At 34.1% G+C, this 17,837-nt stretch overlaps 3 protein-coding genes, 3 long non-coding RNA genes and 1 pseudogene across 8 annotated transcripts; 3 read left to right on the top strand and 4 right to left on the bottom strand.

Annotated features, from left to right (window-relative positions):
• Positions 1-722: 722 nt before the first annotated feature.
• Positions 723-2,281, bottom strand: LOC111474015 (phosphoenolpyruvate carboxylase kinase 2-like). The gene is made up of 3 exons (XM_023119283.1): positions 2,124-2,281; positions 1,235-2,056; positions 723-923 (listed from the first exon to the last, which is right to left on the bottom strand). Exons 1-3 carry the CDS (start codon positions 2,185-2,187, stop codon positions 868-870), a joined length of 942 nt encoding a protein of 313 aa, XP_022975051.1. The 5' UTR covers positions 2,188-2,281; the 3' UTR covers positions 723-867.
• A 1,720-nt stretch (positions 2,282-4,001) lies between these two features.
• LOC111474019 lies at positions 4,002-5,106 on the bottom strand. Of its 2 annotated transcripts, XR_002715840.1 has the most exons (3): positions 5,003-5,106; positions 4,835-4,909; positions 4,002-4,199 (listed from the first exon to the last, which is right to left on the bottom strand). It is a non-coding gene; the product is annotated as an uncharacterized LOC111474019 (long non-coding RNA). The 2 variants fall into 2 exon arrangements; XR_002715839.1 differs by lacking the exon at positions 4,002-4,199 and having other exon boundaries at positions 4,767-4,909.
• Positions 4,132-4,756, top strand: LOC111474020. Its single transcript, XR_002715841.1, has 2 exons — positions 4,132-4,201; positions 4,260-4,756. It is a non-coding gene; the product is annotated as an uncharacterized LOC111474020 (long non-coding RNA).
• Positions 5,103-7,227, bottom strand: LOC111474021. 2 transcript variants are annotated; one of them, XR_002715842.1, is made up of 3 exons: positions 7,163-7,227; positions 5,381-5,407; positions 5,103-5,186 (listed from the first exon to the last, which is right to left on the bottom strand). It is a non-coding gene; the product is annotated as an uncharacterized LOC111474021 (long non-coding RNA). The 2 variants fall into 2 exon arrangements; XR_002715844.1 differs by having other exon boundaries at positions 5,139-5,170.
• Positions 7,228-9,318: 2,091 nt separating this feature from the next.
• On the top strand, positions 9,319-10,896 carry LOC111474037 (annotated as a pseudogene).
• Positions 10,897-11,242: 346 nt separating this feature from the next.
• On the top strand, positions 11,243-15,565 carry LOC111474035 (pre-mRNA-splicing factor SLU7). The gene is made up of 11 exons (XM_023119298.1): positions 11,243-11,385; positions 11,718-11,787; positions 12,020-12,183; positions 12,272-12,384; positions 12,872-13,285; positions 13,389-13,524; positions 13,635-13,934; positions 14,341-14,557; positions 14,831-14,934; positions 15,035-15,103; positions 15,217-15,565. Exons 2-11 carry the CDS (start codon positions 11,772-11,774, stop codon positions 15,292-15,294), a joined length of 1,611 nt encoding a protein of 536 aa, XP_022975066.1. The 5' UTR covers positions 11,243-11,385; positions 11,718-11,771; the 3' UTR covers positions 15,295-15,565.
• A 782-nt stretch (positions 15,566-16,347) lies between these two features.
• Positions 16,348-17,257, bottom strand: LOC111474038. The gene has a single exon (XM_023119299.1). It carries the CDS (start codon positions 17,171-17,173, stop codon positions 16,619-16,621), a length of 555 nt encoding a protein of 184 aa, XP_022975067.1. The 5' UTR covers positions 17,174-17,257; the 3' UTR covers positions 16,348-16,618.
• Positions 17,258-17,837: the final 580 nt, after the last annotated feature.

Raw genomic sequence — 17,837 nt, 5'->3', positions numbered from 1 at the left:
GATAACAGTGATTCATATCAATGGAGATAGTGTTCATTATTTATAAACTCTTCACTTTAACCACCCTAAACTCTCAGATGACTATGATTAGATAGTGTTTATTATTTATAAACTCATGATATTCATCTCAATTAGATAACTTCAAATAATAATAATAATAAATTGGTAATTGCAAATAATAATAAAAATAAAAAAGGTTAAATGTTGAATTTTATGTTGGGTATAAATTATGAACTTCGACATAAACGGCATTACAAATAGTAATTGCGATGAATAAACCATTATATTAAATAAATTAATTTTGTGACCCCAGTCCCCACCAACTGTTAATATGAACTAACAATATATTTAAATTATTATTTGAGTTTATTTATTAAAAAAGAAACTTTTTAAGTTAAATAATAAGAAAATAATTAAGAAATAAAATAAAAACAAATAAATGATAGTGATAAAAGTATTATTACACAATCAAGGCCAAAAAAAAAAAAAAAAAAATCATAAGTTTAAGCTTGATTCAACCATCATTTATGTGTTCATTTCAAGTGGAGTTAGAAAGATTTTTTTATCCTTTTTAGGATTGATTCAAAATTGGTATAAAAGTTCAAGTTCTTCCGGTTGAAGCACTTCAAGAAATTGGCCGAGATGATTAGGTTGCAACAACTCAATAAAAAAACACGAATAATAGCAAAAGTATATATTATTTATCGTTAATTACAGAGAGGTTTCAGAGGTTATACAAATTCTTTCACACTACTAACTGTGTGGCATTATCGATCGAATGCAGCTCCGTCATATTTACAGTGCGCGTGCCAAAAACAAAAAAAGAAAAGTACAAACAAAAAAAAAGTACCGACTCTGTTCAAAACTTCAGTCTAGTTCCTTTGCCGGCCTGTTTCCCCCCCAAGCTGTTATCCATGGATGCCCTGATTCCACCAGACCAATAAAAAAATTACAACAACGAGGAACAAGAATACTGTTGATTAAAATAAAACTAAGCCGTGGATTTGTAAATAATGTGTTGGAATTGAATACACTGATATATGGATGAGATTAATTTCAGTTTTAGGGCACAATAAGGCAAATGTGTTTCTGTAAGAGAGTTTAATTTTTCGAAATGAAGAATGAGGATCTTGCTATCTTCCACAAGAGAACGATTACAGACAACGGAAAGAAAAAATTAAGCGTGAATTTCAGAGAAACATTGAGCAATTGAAAGCGTTAATTAGATACTTACTGAGGACTTGTTCGGCGGAGAGTCTCCTGAAAACATCTTTACAGAGCATTTTTCGAAGCAAGTCTTTCGCCATGGGCGATACAGAGTGGAAAACTCTAGGCGGAAATCTCAAATTCGATCGCAACACAGCATGAAAGATCTCAACAACCGATTCTCCTTGAAACGGCGGAAAACCAGCCACCATTACGTACAAAACCACACCGGCGCTCCACACATCGACCTTCTCGCAGTAGTTTTTTCCAGCCAGCACTTCAGGCGCCACGTAGTACGGCGTTCCAACGACTCCGCTCATCGACTCTTCTCCCAGCTTGAACATCTCCACCGATCCGAAATCCGCGAGTTTCAACGAATTCCACTCGTCAAACAGAATGTTGTCCGGCTTAATATCACGGTGCGCAACGCCGTGACGGTGGCAATGAGCCAACGCACTCATCAGTTGCGACATAACCAAAGCCGCCTCCGGCTCAGAAAAAACCTGGAGATTAATTCGCCGATGGAGATCGGAAGAACAGAGATCGAGAACTATATGGAGGTGAAATTCATCTTCGTAGAGATTATGCAGAGCAAGAATGTGAGGATGAGGATAAAGGAGATGAAGAATCTTCGTCTCGTTCACAAGGCATTCAGCGTCGAGTGAATCACCGGCGGAGATTCGCCTTTTGTCCATGGATTTAACAGCATAGAATCCACCAAAGGCTCTGGAAATACATCGAAAAACAGTGCCGAATCTTCCCCGGCCGATCTCTTCGTTCACTTGATAGTCTCTCTTCAACGCGTCGCTCATCACTCTAGTTTTCCTTTTCCCCTCTCTATTCGTTTTCGCTGTAAAAATATACTGAATCTAATTGGGGAGCGGTTTAGTTTTCGGTATTTATCGAAGAGAAAATACCTGAGGTGAAAAAGGAATTCAACCGTATTTTTCGATTACTCGGCGGAATATTCGGTTTCGTCATGAGCCAATGAGATAACGCCACGTATGTCAATCACAGAAGCCTACTCGTAGATACTATTACTAACAGTCGTTCAAAAAGAAACAGGCTTCTTGTTGCTTTAAAATACGATAATACCCCCCGCCCTCCGTTTCTGTCGCCTTGGCCTGGCTTTACGGGAAATTTGTCCAAAAAAAAAAAAAATAAATAAATAAAAATATTTAAAAGTGTACAAGGAATTATTACACCAGAAATAAAATTTAAATTTAAAGAGATTATTAAATAATAATTTGTATTTGCTATAGAAAAAATATGGGTATTAAATCAATTTAATAAAAAAATATCCTACAGAATAAAGGTACGAAAATTCATGAATTTCTTTAAGTATCTACAGAAAGTGGCGTGATTGGATTAAATAATGGTGGGTCCACTGATTCGGGACGACATGTAGTTTTCAACCTACTATTCAAAACGTTGTCGTTTGGGAAAGACGGAGAAAACTACATTTTCATGCAGTGACGCGGACGCGTGTTGCTCATGGCAGGTGGTTACAGCGTTACATCTTCAACGTGTTCCTCTCTTTCCGGAAGCCCGTTACAAAATTTCAATTTACAATTTGGAACATTATTAACTCATTTAATAAGTATTTCCAACCTATATAAAAAAAATATATTTTTAATTTAATTACGTCATATTTTGACAAAGATAATTAATATATTTATTAAATGAGTTTGGATTTTTTTCTCATAAACTAAAAATTTGGGAGAGACGAGTAGAGGTATTCAAACAATCTAATGACTTAAAAAAAAGAGATAAAAATTAGGTTGAATTATGAACTTATTTAAATAAATAACAAATATTATAAATTGGATTAATTCGAGAATTATACTCAAATTAAATTGGGTTGAAGTTAATCAACTTGAATTTATTATTAATTTTAAAAAAATACATTTATGCTTGCAATAGAATTATATATATATAGTATTTTATTTTTATTTAGTTTCTTAATATTTTTTAAGTTTTATCGTTCATTTTTAACCCTTTTGAAAAATAATTTTTCAAATATATATTGAAATTAAATGATAAATCTTAAAAACAAATCATTCCAATCCAACCCAAAAATTTTTAGTTCGGTTAGATGAATTTACAACTGAAACGGGTCGAATTAATCCAATCCAAAATGTACAATTTAAAGGATTAGATTTGGATCTAAAGAAAAATATACCGAGTTTCAAAGAAATTTAAAACCCCAAATAAAACAATCACCTAAATTTGAATTAAATGATTGGTTTTGACCCCTTGAAGTCTAGAGGGAATATAATAAGCCAAGACTTCTCAGAATGGGACCCAGAGTCGGGTCAATGGGGTGGAGTATTCAAACTTCCCAGAAAATCACTCCATTTATGTCATTCTGGTGCGGACCTGTACAAGATTTAAGGTATCCAATGGTACGTATTTCCTTCACATTTATTGCATATTGTATAACGAAGTGTTTAGAAAACTTCCCTGACAGCATTTCAGCCGCAATACAGCGTTCCTCTCCAGGATTTTCCCTTCATTTTCTCCCTATTGCCTGGAATAAGAGACGGCCCACAACAAAAATCTTATGGGTCCACCTGATTTTCTGCGAGAGGCTTGTGTTTGAGGGGCTTCTTTTTTAGAATTGGCTTTTGGAGAAACCTAAAGGCTAGCTTAAATTCTGAGGTAATGCTTCTTATTTGACACACTGATAACTAGTGGGAGATGGTAAGATACAAGACAAACCCATTAACTTACTCGAAACTGATATCTAAGGAAAATGGGAAGCTGTTTGTTTGTATTTTTTGGGGTTTTCTTGCTTTCTTTTCTTCATGGGACCATTGGACAGATTTTTTCCTTTTCTTGCTTCACAGTCAGGTATCAGAAAACTTATGGTGATGCTATCAGATTCATAATCTATTTTTGATAAGGCCCTCATCGATAAGTGGTTGGTTGTTCTCCTTTCCTCCAAAACCCTCCCTTATTAGCATGGATTTCTTATCCGTCCTTTGCCTTTCCTGTTATCAATATAATGTATCAGCTCATTTCTAATGTTTCTTTCATCTCTAATCTATAAGGAGAAGTGAGAACTACTCGAGAATCCAACAGCAACGATATCACATCCACCCTCATCATTTCAAACGATTGAGCAAGTTTGTGGACCCCTGCTCATCGTAACCGAAAAAAGATGGACCTTGTAGTGTGGTTGCATTCTATTGATTGGATAAGGTTTGTTGACTTTGTGAGATTTATGTTACGAATTATTGAAAAGAGTAGTCTCACATTGGCTCATTAAGAGGAAAATCATGAGTTTATAAGTAAGGAACACTATCTTCATTGGTACGATGACTTTTAGGGAAACCAAAAGCAGAGTTTATACTCAAAGTGGACAATATCATACTATCACGGAGATTCGTGGTTTCTAACAATTTTTGTGCAAACAGAAATTAAGGAAGTCCTTTCACACTTCGGAGCAGTAAAAAGTTCTAAATTCTTTACCACTTGTACTGAACAATTGTGTCTAGAAATTCAGCTGGAGACTTTAGGTATTAGAATCGATTGACTAAATCTAAGAGCGAGAAACATAAACAGAAGATCTAGTTGTTCATATTATAGATTGAGCAAGTAGTTTAAGTCAAGTTTACAACTTCACCTTAGAAGCATAACGACAGTGAGGAAGCTCAAGTTACCCTCCTGCTGCTGCAGTGGTTATCAAAGTCACGAGCCCCTAATCAAATATACAGAAATATTTTTAGTTAACAAGGCACAGTCATTATGCAGTAGATTAGAACTCTAAGAATTCCTTACGGGAAATTCGTACAAATCCAAGTGTAATGCTTAGAATCAGATTGCATGATCTCTAAGGACTTCAAGATTCTTCTCAGTTGGGTCAGTTGTCTGGATCTCGTAATGGATGTTGTATTCCTTACTTATAAACCCATGATTAATTCCTTAATTAGTCAATGTGGGACTCCCTTTAGAAGGAGACCTGCAAAAAGTGTTAACTATAACAAGTCATAAGAACTGAAGTGGATCACTGATGTAGGGAATAGTAGGGTAATTTTTAATTTCATGTTCGTTAGTTGTACTCGTCCTCTATTTTCTGTAAACATCAAATAAATGTTTCCTACGAGTTCTTCAAGAGAGCTTTACGCTCAATTAATCATCTTGAGCGAGATTATTTTAGACAGTTGCATACCTTACTTCATTTCCTTTGCCTGAAAAACTAGAATGACATTATAAAACATTCAATGTGCTTGCTAGTGTTCAGAAAATAGAAGAAATCAAGTGTGAAAACTTCAGACAATCACGGCCATGATATAGATGTTTGGTACTACAGCAAAGCAGATGACGTGAACTGAAACAACTGATAATGCTATAACATCAACCGGACAAATCAAGTGAAGCAAATTGATAACAAACTAATACTAATCTCAGATAGGTATAAAACAACCCTTTGTATAAACTTCTAAAATCCCTCTTGTTAAAGAAACAATGGCATAGATAAAGTTTGATTGTACACAATTTCATGAAACAACATCAGAAAGAAAGTCAACCAAACACATAAGAAATGTTACAGCTCCATGTTTTCGATTCATGCTAGCTAAGCTAGAAATAACACCTGAGATTCAACACATAAAGAAAGATGCTTGCTATTTAATGAAATAGTTGAACATTAAACTAAAGCAGAATCAAACATAAGGAACTGAACTCGTTCAATCAAATAGTAAGAGGTTGAAACTGCTAAATTACAAATCGAATTACTGTACTAACAAGGAAAAAACTGTTTGAAAGAATGAAATAAACCAGGCAGTGATAATCATGAACTGACTGTACTAACAAGGAAAAAACTGTTTGAAAGAATGAAATAAACCAGGCAGTGATAATCATGAACTGCAGATCTACAATCACTCTCAGGCAATGAAGAAGTGAAATCATCGAAAATCCCATCTGGGCCTTTTTCTTTTCATCAATCTTAAAATTCACATATCGGTGAACCATCTTTCGCTGAAGTTCCAGGTATATGCTCAGCAACACCAATTTCAGATGAAGCATTACTCTGATTTTTAGCCAAATGTCATAAACTATTAATCTTCCACAGATTGTAGCTGGGGCTCTGTCAGCCACTGAATAACTTACAGATTAAAAATTTTCTCCAGAACTCGAATCACAGTCCATAAAGAACAAACTCCTAATCTTTAAAATATAGGGAAAATGAACCATTAAGAGCACTGTGCTTTCAGGTCCAGTCTTAAGAGTTGAGTATCTCATTGTATCTCCTACATCCCAAATTAATGTAGCCTACAGTAATTTTCATTTTCATTTATTTCTTTGAACGTTTTCCTTTTCTGGCTGAATGTTCTTCCGGCAACAGAAGATAAACAACAAGATCAAAATCATTGTTCATTAGCGACTTCAATAATGATGCACTAAAGAGGAGATTGCAATCCAGTATCCAACGAAATCAAAGAAGAAAATATTTGTAAGTATTAAAATAGAAGAATTATATTCAACTTATTTGTTATTGATCCAGCTATCCGAAACAACCTTCCGAAAGAAACACACAATAATATATTCAAGTAGAAGGGTTATTGATCCAGCTATCCGAAACAACCTTCCGAAAGAAACACACAATAATATATTCAAGTAGAAGGTTCGATTTACTATTAGAAGGGGAAATCGAACGATGATCCTAAGCCGAGATCGCGAATAGCTCCAATCGTAATCGACGAAAAATGCTCGCAAAATGGAGATTAAATAATCAAAGAAAGAAATCCTACTTAGTTACTCGAAACATATCGAACAGCCACAGAAATTATTCCAATCAACAATCAAACTAGATAAGCAAAACAAACTTGAATCATATCGAACAGCCACAGAAATTATTCCAATCAACAATCAAACTAGATAAGCAAAACAAACTTGAATCCAGAAGTACAATTCATACATTGATATAAGCATCAAGCATGTGGAATCTTACCCCTGTTTTTTCTTGTTTCAAAATTCTCTACTTCGTAGAAACTGGAGATTGAAGACAGAAGTAAGAACACGAAGGCTTCTTGTTTCAAAATTCTCTACTTCGTAGAAACTGGAGATTGAAGACAGAAGTAAGAACACGAAGGCCCAACATTTTCCAAATGTATCCTGTTTTTATTTTTTAAAATTAATACAACTTTCAATTAAATCATTTTTTTTTCTTTTTTCATTTATGTTAAACGAGCCTATATAATTTTAAAAGCTTCGAAAAAAAAAAAAAACACAGAAAAATATAAATTTTATAAAATAAAAATTAAATCAATATAAATTACATTATATATGAAAAACTATATCATCAATTTTTTTTATTAAATTACAATCAATATAAAGTAATAATATACATCAACTAACAAATATAAACTATTAATCAATTATAAAATAATTTAAATTATTAATCAATAACATATAAGGATAATTTTAATTAATTTTAATTAATTTTAATTAATTTTAAAACAATCATGTTAGTTTGGCAACTTCCTTGGAGTTATTCTTCTAATTCCAAATTTACTCATATTAAAATTAATTTTTTTTTATTGAATACCTAATAAATATTAAATTATGGATCACACTTGATATAATTTGACTTGTTAAATTTTGGAATATAAATTAAAAGTTATTTTAAAGCTTGTCGTTATCTGTAATGGGTGCAATAATTTATATTTTAGATTATTTATAAAAATGTAGTTGAAGTTTTTAGAATAAAAAAATTAAGATAAGACAATGTATATATCAAAATAAATAAATAAATTAATTAATTAATCTTGCTGGTGTGAACATATAAATGGTAAAAGTACTCGGTTTTGACCTTGGATTTATTAATTTGAGCTATATTAATGTCAAATTATTTGCCTAATTCATTTTAAATTACTTCAAATTTTAATTAATAAATTTATTAATTTAGAGTTTTATCTTGTACCTTTTACAAAAGAGTATAAATTAATTTTATTTATAAAATAATAATAATAGATGTAAATATTAGTTTTGAAACAAAAATAACTGCAAATATTATTTATAATATAAAGTAATTAAGATGTATTTATAATATAAAGTTTTGACCATTATTTAATTAATTGAAGAGCTCACTACGTAATTCAACGCGCAGATTCAATTAGCATTTGATTATTTCATGCAATATATTATATTTTTTGTTTAGTCAAAACAATAGATTTTCTAGCTCTTCTAAAAAAATGAAATATTCTATTTTTTATAATAATATTATTTGTAAGCAAATATTTCCAAAAATAATTTAATGAATAATCATAACATAAAAGGTTGGGAGGGAAATAAAACATTTTTTATAAGGTGTGAAAATCTCCTCCTAACATATTTGTTTTTAAATCTTGAAACTGACGGTGATACGTAATAGGCTAAAGTGAACAATTATCTGCTAGTGATGAACTTGAGCTGTTGGGCATCAGAGCCAAGTATGGGTGGTGTGCCAACAATGACGTTGGGCTTCAAGAACGGTAGATTGTGATATTTCACATTGGTTGGAGACGAGGTGGTGAGCCAGCGAGGATGCTAACCCCATGGAAGACTAACAGTGATATGTAATTAGACAAAACAGATAATATTTAGCTGGGGTTGGTCTTCACAAAAATATTTCTAAAATAATAAAAAAAAAAATGTTCACACCTTAAAAACTTTAATCTAATTATTTAAATCTAGGTCAACTTTCTAACTTTCAAAGTCACCTCATTTTATCTGTATAGTAAAATAATAATAATAATAATAATAAATAAATAAATAAATATCCCACAATGTTTTTTTTAATTCTATTAAATTTACCTACTAAAGTTTAAAATACATAATTTCTCGAGAACTTAGGTCACATATTGTATATAATTTAACCACATGCTTTTTAACGAACTTATATATTGTTTAACTGGTCACAAATTATTATTTATTTATTTATTTAATAAAATTTTCCCTTTATATTTAATAATATTATTGTTATTAAAGGAGGGTTAATTTCCAGAGATTTGATAAAATATAATTAAAATATTTACAACAGGCTTTGCTTTCTTTTTCCCAGATATATATATATATATTCACTCACGAGCTGATTTACGCAGGAAAACATAGTGGCATTGAAAAACAATGGTGAGAGTTCCTTGCTGCCAGAAAACAGGACTGAAAAAGGGGCCATGGGCAGCTGAAGAAGATCAAATTTTGATCTCTTTCATCCAAAAACACGGCCATGCCAACTGGCGTGCCCTTCCTAAGCTTGCCGGTAAGTTCTTCCCGAAACTGAGTTTCGATGATCAAATGGTTGGTTTTTGTGAGATCCCACCTCGATTTGAGAGAGAAACGAAGCATTGCTTACAAGAATGTGGAAACCTCTCCCTAGCAGACTTGTTAGCAGTGAACTTGGACGGTTACAAATAGTATCAGAGCTGAGCCAGACATTGGCGGTGTGTCAGAACACTATGTTCTAAAAAATGCGTTTTTAAAATTTTGAGGGAAATTAAAAAAATGATAATATTTGGTGGACTTGAGGGGAAGCTCGAAATGGAAAGGGCAATTACAGTTTCTTTGTTTTGATCTCTGAGTATTTTCTTGAGTCTAAAGAAAACCGTATCTGTGCTTATTATAGGTTTGAGGGGAAGTTCAAAATTGAAATGAGAATATGTGTATTTAGACGGTTACAATTTCTTTGTTTTGATCTCTGTGTATTTCTTCGGTTTTGTTAGGCCTTTTACGATGTGGGAAGAGTTGCAGACTTCGATGGATAAACTACTTGAGACCGGATATTAAGAGGGGAAATTTCACCCAAGAGGAACAGAACACCATTCTTTACCTCCATGAAAAGCTTGGGAATAGGTACATCAACTGAAAAACGCCATTAAAATTATCAGCACAGAATCCTCCATGAAAAGCTTGGGAATAGGTACATCAACTGAAAAACGCCATTAAAATTATCAGCACAGAATGATTTTGAGACGATTTTGATGGTTGATACATTCAGGTGGTCGGCCATCGCAGCCCAGCTATCGGGACGAACCGATAACGAAATCAAGAACTTTTGGCACACCCACTTGAAAAAACGAGCAATGAAGAACGGGACGAACCGATAACGAAATCAAGAACTTTTGGCACACCCACTTGAAAAAACGAGCAATGAAGAAACAGAGCAACGATTCTGCCATTGTTGAACCCAAATCCAAACCACCCCAGAAGCTGAATTCCTCTAACCAATACGAATTTCCATCTTCTTCCCTCGATCATTCATCAGTGACTGATTCTCCAGCCGCCGTGTGGGGCGGCTGCAACGAAATCGAGAAGGAACAACGCATTGAAATCTTTGAGGCATTTCATCAAACAGTTGGCGGGGTTTGGGCAGAGGAGGCGTCGACTGGGCCAATGTTCAAGTCGTCGGCGTTCAATGATGAAGAACAGGTTCAGTCGCTGTTCAGAGCCATGGACTCTATGGAATTTGGGTGTTATTACGACAATAGCTCTAGCATGAACGATAGTATGGAGTTTTGGTACAGCGTGTTCGTTAAAGCTGGTGGGTCGCTAAATGACCCTGCATTTTAATTTTACAGAACCGCCGCAGTCCAAAAATGGCGTGAACTGTAAATTAGATAAGGATTTAAGGGTATATTAGGAAACGAAAATATGTCTTTTGCCAACTATTGCGCATTAGTCTACGGTCAATGACTCGTAATAGGATAATTTTAGGGTTTTTTTAATTACAAATTATAAAAAGGGATAATTCGGGTGTTAATATTATAAAATGTAATAAATAAATAAATAAAATAAATTTAACTTTTCCATTTTTCTATTATATTTTAAAATTTAGATAACAAAAATGAGAAAGGCATAAATAGAAAATTTTAATTTTTTTTAAAAATTATTTGGAAAAAAAAAAAAACAAAAGTATTACAGGTTGGACCTAAATTTAAAAATATTTGAAAACATATTATATAATTTATACCGTATTTATATTCGGAGCATTATTTGAAATAATGGTCAGAAATCTTTCATAAAAGTTTATATTGTTGGATGATGAAAGTCCCACATTATACTCTCTATTTTATACTCTCTCTCCCGCCACTCGCCAGGTTTCCCTCCGTTTTTGTTACCGACCCGGTTCCCTCCCCCGTCGGGCTGTGTTCCACTTTCGGTCCCTCCCGTTCGTTCTTCTCCATCTTTCAATTTCAGGTACTTTTTTCGATTCCAATCTCTGCGACGTCTGCAAAATTGTTGAACGATTATGTTTCAAATCGAGGTCGATCAGTTTCGTTGCGTATTGATTTTAGAGGATTGTCGATAATGGACTGTTTAGGTTAATCCTTCATAATTGGTTTGATTGTCATAATCAAATAAGCTTCTAAGGTTAGTTTATATGCCGATCGGATTGTAAGCCATAGTCAAATTCAAGAAGCTTTCACATTTTCATGCGTGAATTCTCTTGGAAGATTAAGTTTCTGTGTATTGTTTAGCTATATCTATTTCCACGGCTATATCACTGATCTTCTGTCTTATTTGGTTAGGGTTCACAATAACTTCCACGTTACTCTTGAACATCCGTTCTGTTTCTGCTGAAGATGGCTACTGCATCAGGTATTATTTCGAATGCAATAATTTTACCTAATAAAGAAGTCTTGGTGGAATTATGGATGCAGTCTTATTTTTTTTTTTTGTGAGTTGTGCATTGTTGAACGAACGGAGATTCTAGCTTATTAAGTTAGAACGGAAACTGCTACTACTTCATTATAAAATATTGTCTTGATTGATGTACTCCTACTTTTTTTATAGAACACTGTTTTGATAAACTCTCTCATCGGTATTGCAGTTGCTTTCAAATCTAGGGAGGATCATCGCAAACAACTTGAATTAGAGGAAGCACGTAAGGCAGGGCTTGCGCCAGCTGAGGTCGATGAAGATGGGAAAGAAATCAACCCTCACATTCCCCAATATATGTCCTCTGCACCTTGGTATCTTAATGCTGAGAGGCCAGTGAGTTTCTCTCTCACCCCATCTTTCTAGATTTTATGTTGGTTGTTCGTGAATCATGATGATTGAATTTATTTTGAATCTATTTCAGAGTTTAAAACATCAAAGGAAATGGAAATCAGATCCGAATTATACAAAATCCTGGTACGATAGAGGTGCAAAAATACATCAGGCAGACAAGTACAGGAAGGGTGCATGTGAAAAGTAAGTCAGATGAATGCCTCATTGTTCACCATTATGTATATTCCTCAACCTATTTCTTGTTCTTACCTAAATTTATAACTAATAGTTTTTCATATAAAAGAAATATACAAGGGGATATTGAATCGGAATTTTATACTCTTTCTTAATATTTTGCTGTGAAAAAAAGTACCAATCGTAGTTATGGAACTATGATTTCCCCACATTTTATATTCTTTCTTTTGTTACTGTATAAATATGCCAAATCTAAATATATTATAGGTTTGGAACTATTCTCCTAACTTGGTTCAGGTTTGGAGATATATGGAAATTCCCTTTTTATACTAATTTTCCTAACCTATGGTTTGTACCACTTTCCAATATTATTTAATATAGTTTTTATTTTTATTTTTATTTTTTTAAAATTTAAAATTTAAATTTTTTTTATGATTTACTTGAAGTGTATGTTTTAATTTTATTGTGCATCTTTCAAATTTTATTGGCCATCCAGTTGTGGAGCATTGACACATGATGCTAAATCATGCATGGAAAGACCCCGAAAGATTGGAGCAAAATGGACAAATATGCACATAGCACCAGATGAGAAGATTGAGACATTTGAACTAGATTATGACGGGAAAAGGGATCGTTGGAATGGCTATGATCCAGCAACCTATGCTCGTGTCATTGAGAGGTATGAGGCTAGAGATGAAGCAAGGAGAAATTTTTTGAAAGAACAACAGCTTAAAAAATTGGAAGAGAAAAATAATAAGCAGAATGAGGATGCTGAAATTAGTGATGAAGATGAGGATGAAGATGATTTGAAGGTTGATGAGGCAAAGGTTGATGAAAGCAAACAAATGGACTTCGCAAAAGTTGAGAAGCGTGTTCGCACGACAGGTGGTGGAAGCACGGGAACTGTAAGGTATGTCACGTAATTTATATTTGTTTATCCTTTTATGTCTCTCCCTGCTTAGCTCTTTTCTAGAGCGCCTCAATGCTGTATTAATTATTTCTTCCCATATTAGGAACTTGCGTATTCGGGAGGATACAGCAAAATATCTTTTAAATCTTGATGTCAATTCTGCTTATTATGATCCGAAAACTCGGTCCATGCGTGAAGATCCTCTTCCTGATGCTGATCCAAATGAAAAATTTTATGTGGTATGTATCAGAAATGGGATCGTGGAATTTTTATATACTCCCAAATTTAACAAAGTAATAGTTATAAGTTAGTACAGATCTAAATTGTTGATGTATTTTTGTCATAATAGGGCGATAACCAAAATAGAGTAAGTGGGCAAGCTTTGGATTTCAAGCAACTCAATGTGCATGCTTGGGAAGCATTTGACAAAGGTCAAGATATCCATCTACAAGCTGCTCCATCCCAAGCTGAACTTCTTTATAAGAACTACAAGGTTATCAAAGAGAAGTTGAAGTCACATACGAAGGATGCTATCATGGAGAAGTATGGCAATGCTGCTGATGAAGAAAAGCTGCCTCGAGAACTTTTACTTGGACAGAGTGAGAGACAAGTTGAATACGACCGCACTGGCAGAATTGTTAAAGGCCTGGTATTAAATTTATCTGAACTCATCCCTTTTATTTTCCTTAACAGAGTGTTACATCATTAACACGAAGCATTTTTAATCGATTTTGAGTTATTATCTGGTTTTGTTTTACAATAATATCCTTCATGACACTTGTCTATTTCGTTACTTCTGCTGAGATTAATATGACAATAACTGAGTTGAGTGGATAAGAAAATGCCTGTTATAATTTCAAAAAATTCATGATTAGCTGTATTCTACCATCGAGGCATTATGGTTCTACCTTTTTAAAACAAATGTAATTGTAGTGCTTTCCGCTCAATCTCAAATTAAAAGTTTGGACTAAGAATTGTCTAGCTAATGCATCATGACACGAGTTGATTGTCAAGTATGTTTGCTTTCTTCTGATTCCTTTTTTTCCTCCTTGAAGGAGATGGCTCTTCCCAAAAGTAAATATGAAGAAGATGTTTTTATTAATAACCACACGAGTGTTTGGGGCTCATGGTGGAAGGATCACCAGTGGGGCTATAAATGCTGTAAGCAGACCATCCGTAACAGTTATTGCACTGGGGCTGCTGGAATTGAGGCTGCTGAGGCAGCAGCGGACTTAATGAAGTCTAATATTGCTCGTAAAGCAACTTCTGAAGGTTAGTACTCGGAATCCGTTTTGTAGCTTTTTAAAAATTGAACCTGGAATGTCTTCCTGAATGTGATAAACCTCATTCTTGGCTTTCAACCGAATGCATGTGATTCAAGCTTTCTTTCCGTAACATAGTGCTTGCATGGATATAATTTTATTTTAGAATATGTAAATTTATCATCGGTTAGCTATCAAATGCTTGGCATCCTCAATTCTTCATTGTATTAAGGTAGAAAATTGTTCAATTGAACTCCTGAATGATCTTTTGACATCACCACAGATACACCAGCCCCAGCTGAAGAGAAAAGGCTAGCTACTTGGGGAAGTGAAGTACCCGATGATCTTGTCCTCGACCAGAAGAAACTTAATGAAGCTCTCAAGAAGGTATGAATTTTAACACCCTCTTCCTGCAATATCTCGTGTTATCATCCTTTTTCCCACCGCATTTTACTTGTTTCTTACTTGGGATTACCTATTTCGCCAGGAGGATGAAAGAAGGAAGGAGGAGAGGGATGAAAGAAAGCGTAAATACAATGTGAGATGGAATGATGAGGTATATTACTTTCTCTTGCTTTGATCAATAGGTTCCTTTGCAAAATTTAAATAGCAAGTTTAGGTTTATTCTTCGTTCGGGTACAAAACAATGCGCTGCGCCCTCGTGTGCAGGTAACTGCGGAGGACATGGAGGCATATAGGATGAAGAAGGTACATCATGATGATCCTATGAAGGATTTTCTAAACTAACTTAGCCTACTTGTATTGTAAATGTTTAGTTTTAGTTTTCAATGATCATCAATGGAACCTCTCATCTGAGCTTTCAAAACATAAAGTTGTGATTGTGAAGATTTGAGGTTGTCCAACGTATAATGGGTCGGTTCACGTGTCGGTAGTGGAAAAGTTCAAATGTCATTCTTTAGAAAAAGGGTTCAAAACACATCAAAGAACAAGCTTTTTTTAAAAGTATGTAAGAAGAGTTAAAAGGTGGAAATGATATTTATAGGCTTATTTTTTTTTATTTTTTATTTTTTAAAAATAGCTATTTGAATTTCTAATTAGAATTTGGAAAAATTATATTCCAAGGATACAATATCGACCAAAAGGTCAAAACAATTATATTCTATTTCATAAGTGTACTATTATCATTGTTTGTTATTCTTGGCTTGCTCAAACTCCAACTAATTCGGTATATTACAAGTTGGCATTGTAAGTAAAGCCTTATTCTTTGCCTCTCTGTCTCAAAATAATGCACTATGCCCTCGCATCCAGCATATGACATCAAACGATGTAAGTAAAGAGGTTATGCCATCTTTACCTTAATTAAAATAACAGATAAAGGAGACTGTTGCAGAAATAATAATAAAAAATTTAAATCTAATTTTCATTTTTATTATTATTTCAATTTTATCTATTATCAACATGTATATTAGGTTGTGTATACGATTAAATATACTATACCAAATTTACTGGTTCGTATATGCTTGTAAACGAAATATAATTTTGTTAGTACATTGTTACTACTTGCATGCATATAATCAATAAGTTTTTTGATTTGTGTTTCGGGAGAATCGAGTCATTTATTCAGTTCATAATGATCTCCGTAAAAAAGGGGCAAAGCTTCTACAACAACATCCCCTTTGTCGCTTCTAACTAAGCGTCTTTCGGCGGAAACAATTAGGAAACAACTAGTTCAAGTTCATGAGCAAGTGAATGAATGAACTGAGTCTTTTCAAAACTCATAAGTTGGGCGGTCCATGAGTTTTGAAAATTATTCTCTTCGGCTAAACAAACTATATAATAGAAATATTTATGATGTTATATCAAATTTTATACAAAATCGTAATGATATAGATCAGAATTTCTCCATCAAAATTTGGAGAATATCACAAAGCAAACATCAAGCCACAATCACATCATAGTAAAGTAAATTAGCATCCCCTCCAGCATCTTCTACGATACATTCAAACCACACTCTGAAAAAGTACTTTCCAACAAATCACCAATTCAATAACGAAATCAAGATCCATATGCACTCATAATTATGAACATGTATGAACGAATTCAACAATAATCAAGCACTGCGGGCCAACATCTGTTGAAATTCGAGAAGCGATTTCTCCTTCTCAAGAATAATCTCTTCCCGGAATTTCCTTATGAACTCCTCTGCTCGTTCATCCACCGGCCGTAGATGCGGCGATGAAGCCACCACGATTTTCCAAGCATCTTCAATGCTGTTAACACTCGTCTCCTTCTCCTCTTCCATTACTTCTTTTCCTCTGCTCGTCTCTGCAATCGGCGCTGCCGGATCCGCGAAGAGCTCATCGATGTGGATTGGCGCGAAATTGTTTGGATTTTGAACGTGTTCATCGTATTGTTGGAGATATTGATTCTGATCGCGACGGTAATATGAAGAAGGAGAGGACTTACGGCGGAGAAGACGGCGGCGAAATTTGGAGGGAAATAGAAGGCTGAGGGAGCGTTGAACGACGGAGTTGAGGCGGCGCGTGGCTATATTGATGGATCTGGAGATTTTGAGCGCGTGGAATTTGAATCGTAATGTGTTGGTTAGTTTCTTCCACGCCTTCTTCGCCGTACGAAGCTTCTTCTCCATTTTCGTGCGCGACATTGGAGAGAGATTGCAGAAGGAAGGATTCTGGAGAATGATTAATGTATGGTTTTAATGGCGGCTCCAAAGAAAAAGCAGCGTAGTTGTCAAGCTTCCCCCTCTTTTAAACCCCAATTTTATTTTTTTAAATTTTATATCTAATTAATTCAATCATGCAATTAAATTATAATCTAAATTGTGAAAATGAGTCAACATAAGTCAACCAAATTATTCGGTCGATTGATTCATATAAAGCTACAATGTTACATAATCCGTGATGTTAATAGGTAAGCTATTTCCGTTACGATGTACATAATTACTGAGAGATCCCACGTCGAAGCATTGTTTATAAGAGTGTGGAAACCTCTTAAAACATTGAGGCGGAGGGCCAAAACAGACAATATCAGTTAGCGGTGGGTTTGAACTGTTACAAATGATATATGAATCAATTATTGGGCAGTGTGTCAGCGAGAATGTTGAGTCCCTAAAGGAAGTAGATTGTGAGATCCCACATTGGTTATAGAGGGGAACAAAACATTCATTATAAGAGTGGAAATTTCTCTCTAACAGACATATGTTTAAAACCGTGAGGTCCAGGACAATCTTTGTTGTTTGCTTCAACAATCTCATCTAGCTCTCCAAAATACGTCATCTAGATAGTCACGACATCTAGATGCTAAAAATA

Source organism: Cucurbita maxima, unplaced genomic scaffold (genome assembly GCF_002738345.1).
Source record: "Cucurbita maxima cultivar Rimu unplaced genomic scaffold, Cmax_1.0 Cma_Scf00216, whole genome shotgun sequence".
In the NCBI taxonomy this organism is placed as follows: Eukaryota; Viridiplantae; Streptophyta; class Magnoliopsida; order Cucurbitales; family Cucurbitaceae; genus Cucurbita; species Cucurbita maxima.
This window is presented reverse-complemented; position numbering and strand designations above follow the sequence as displayed.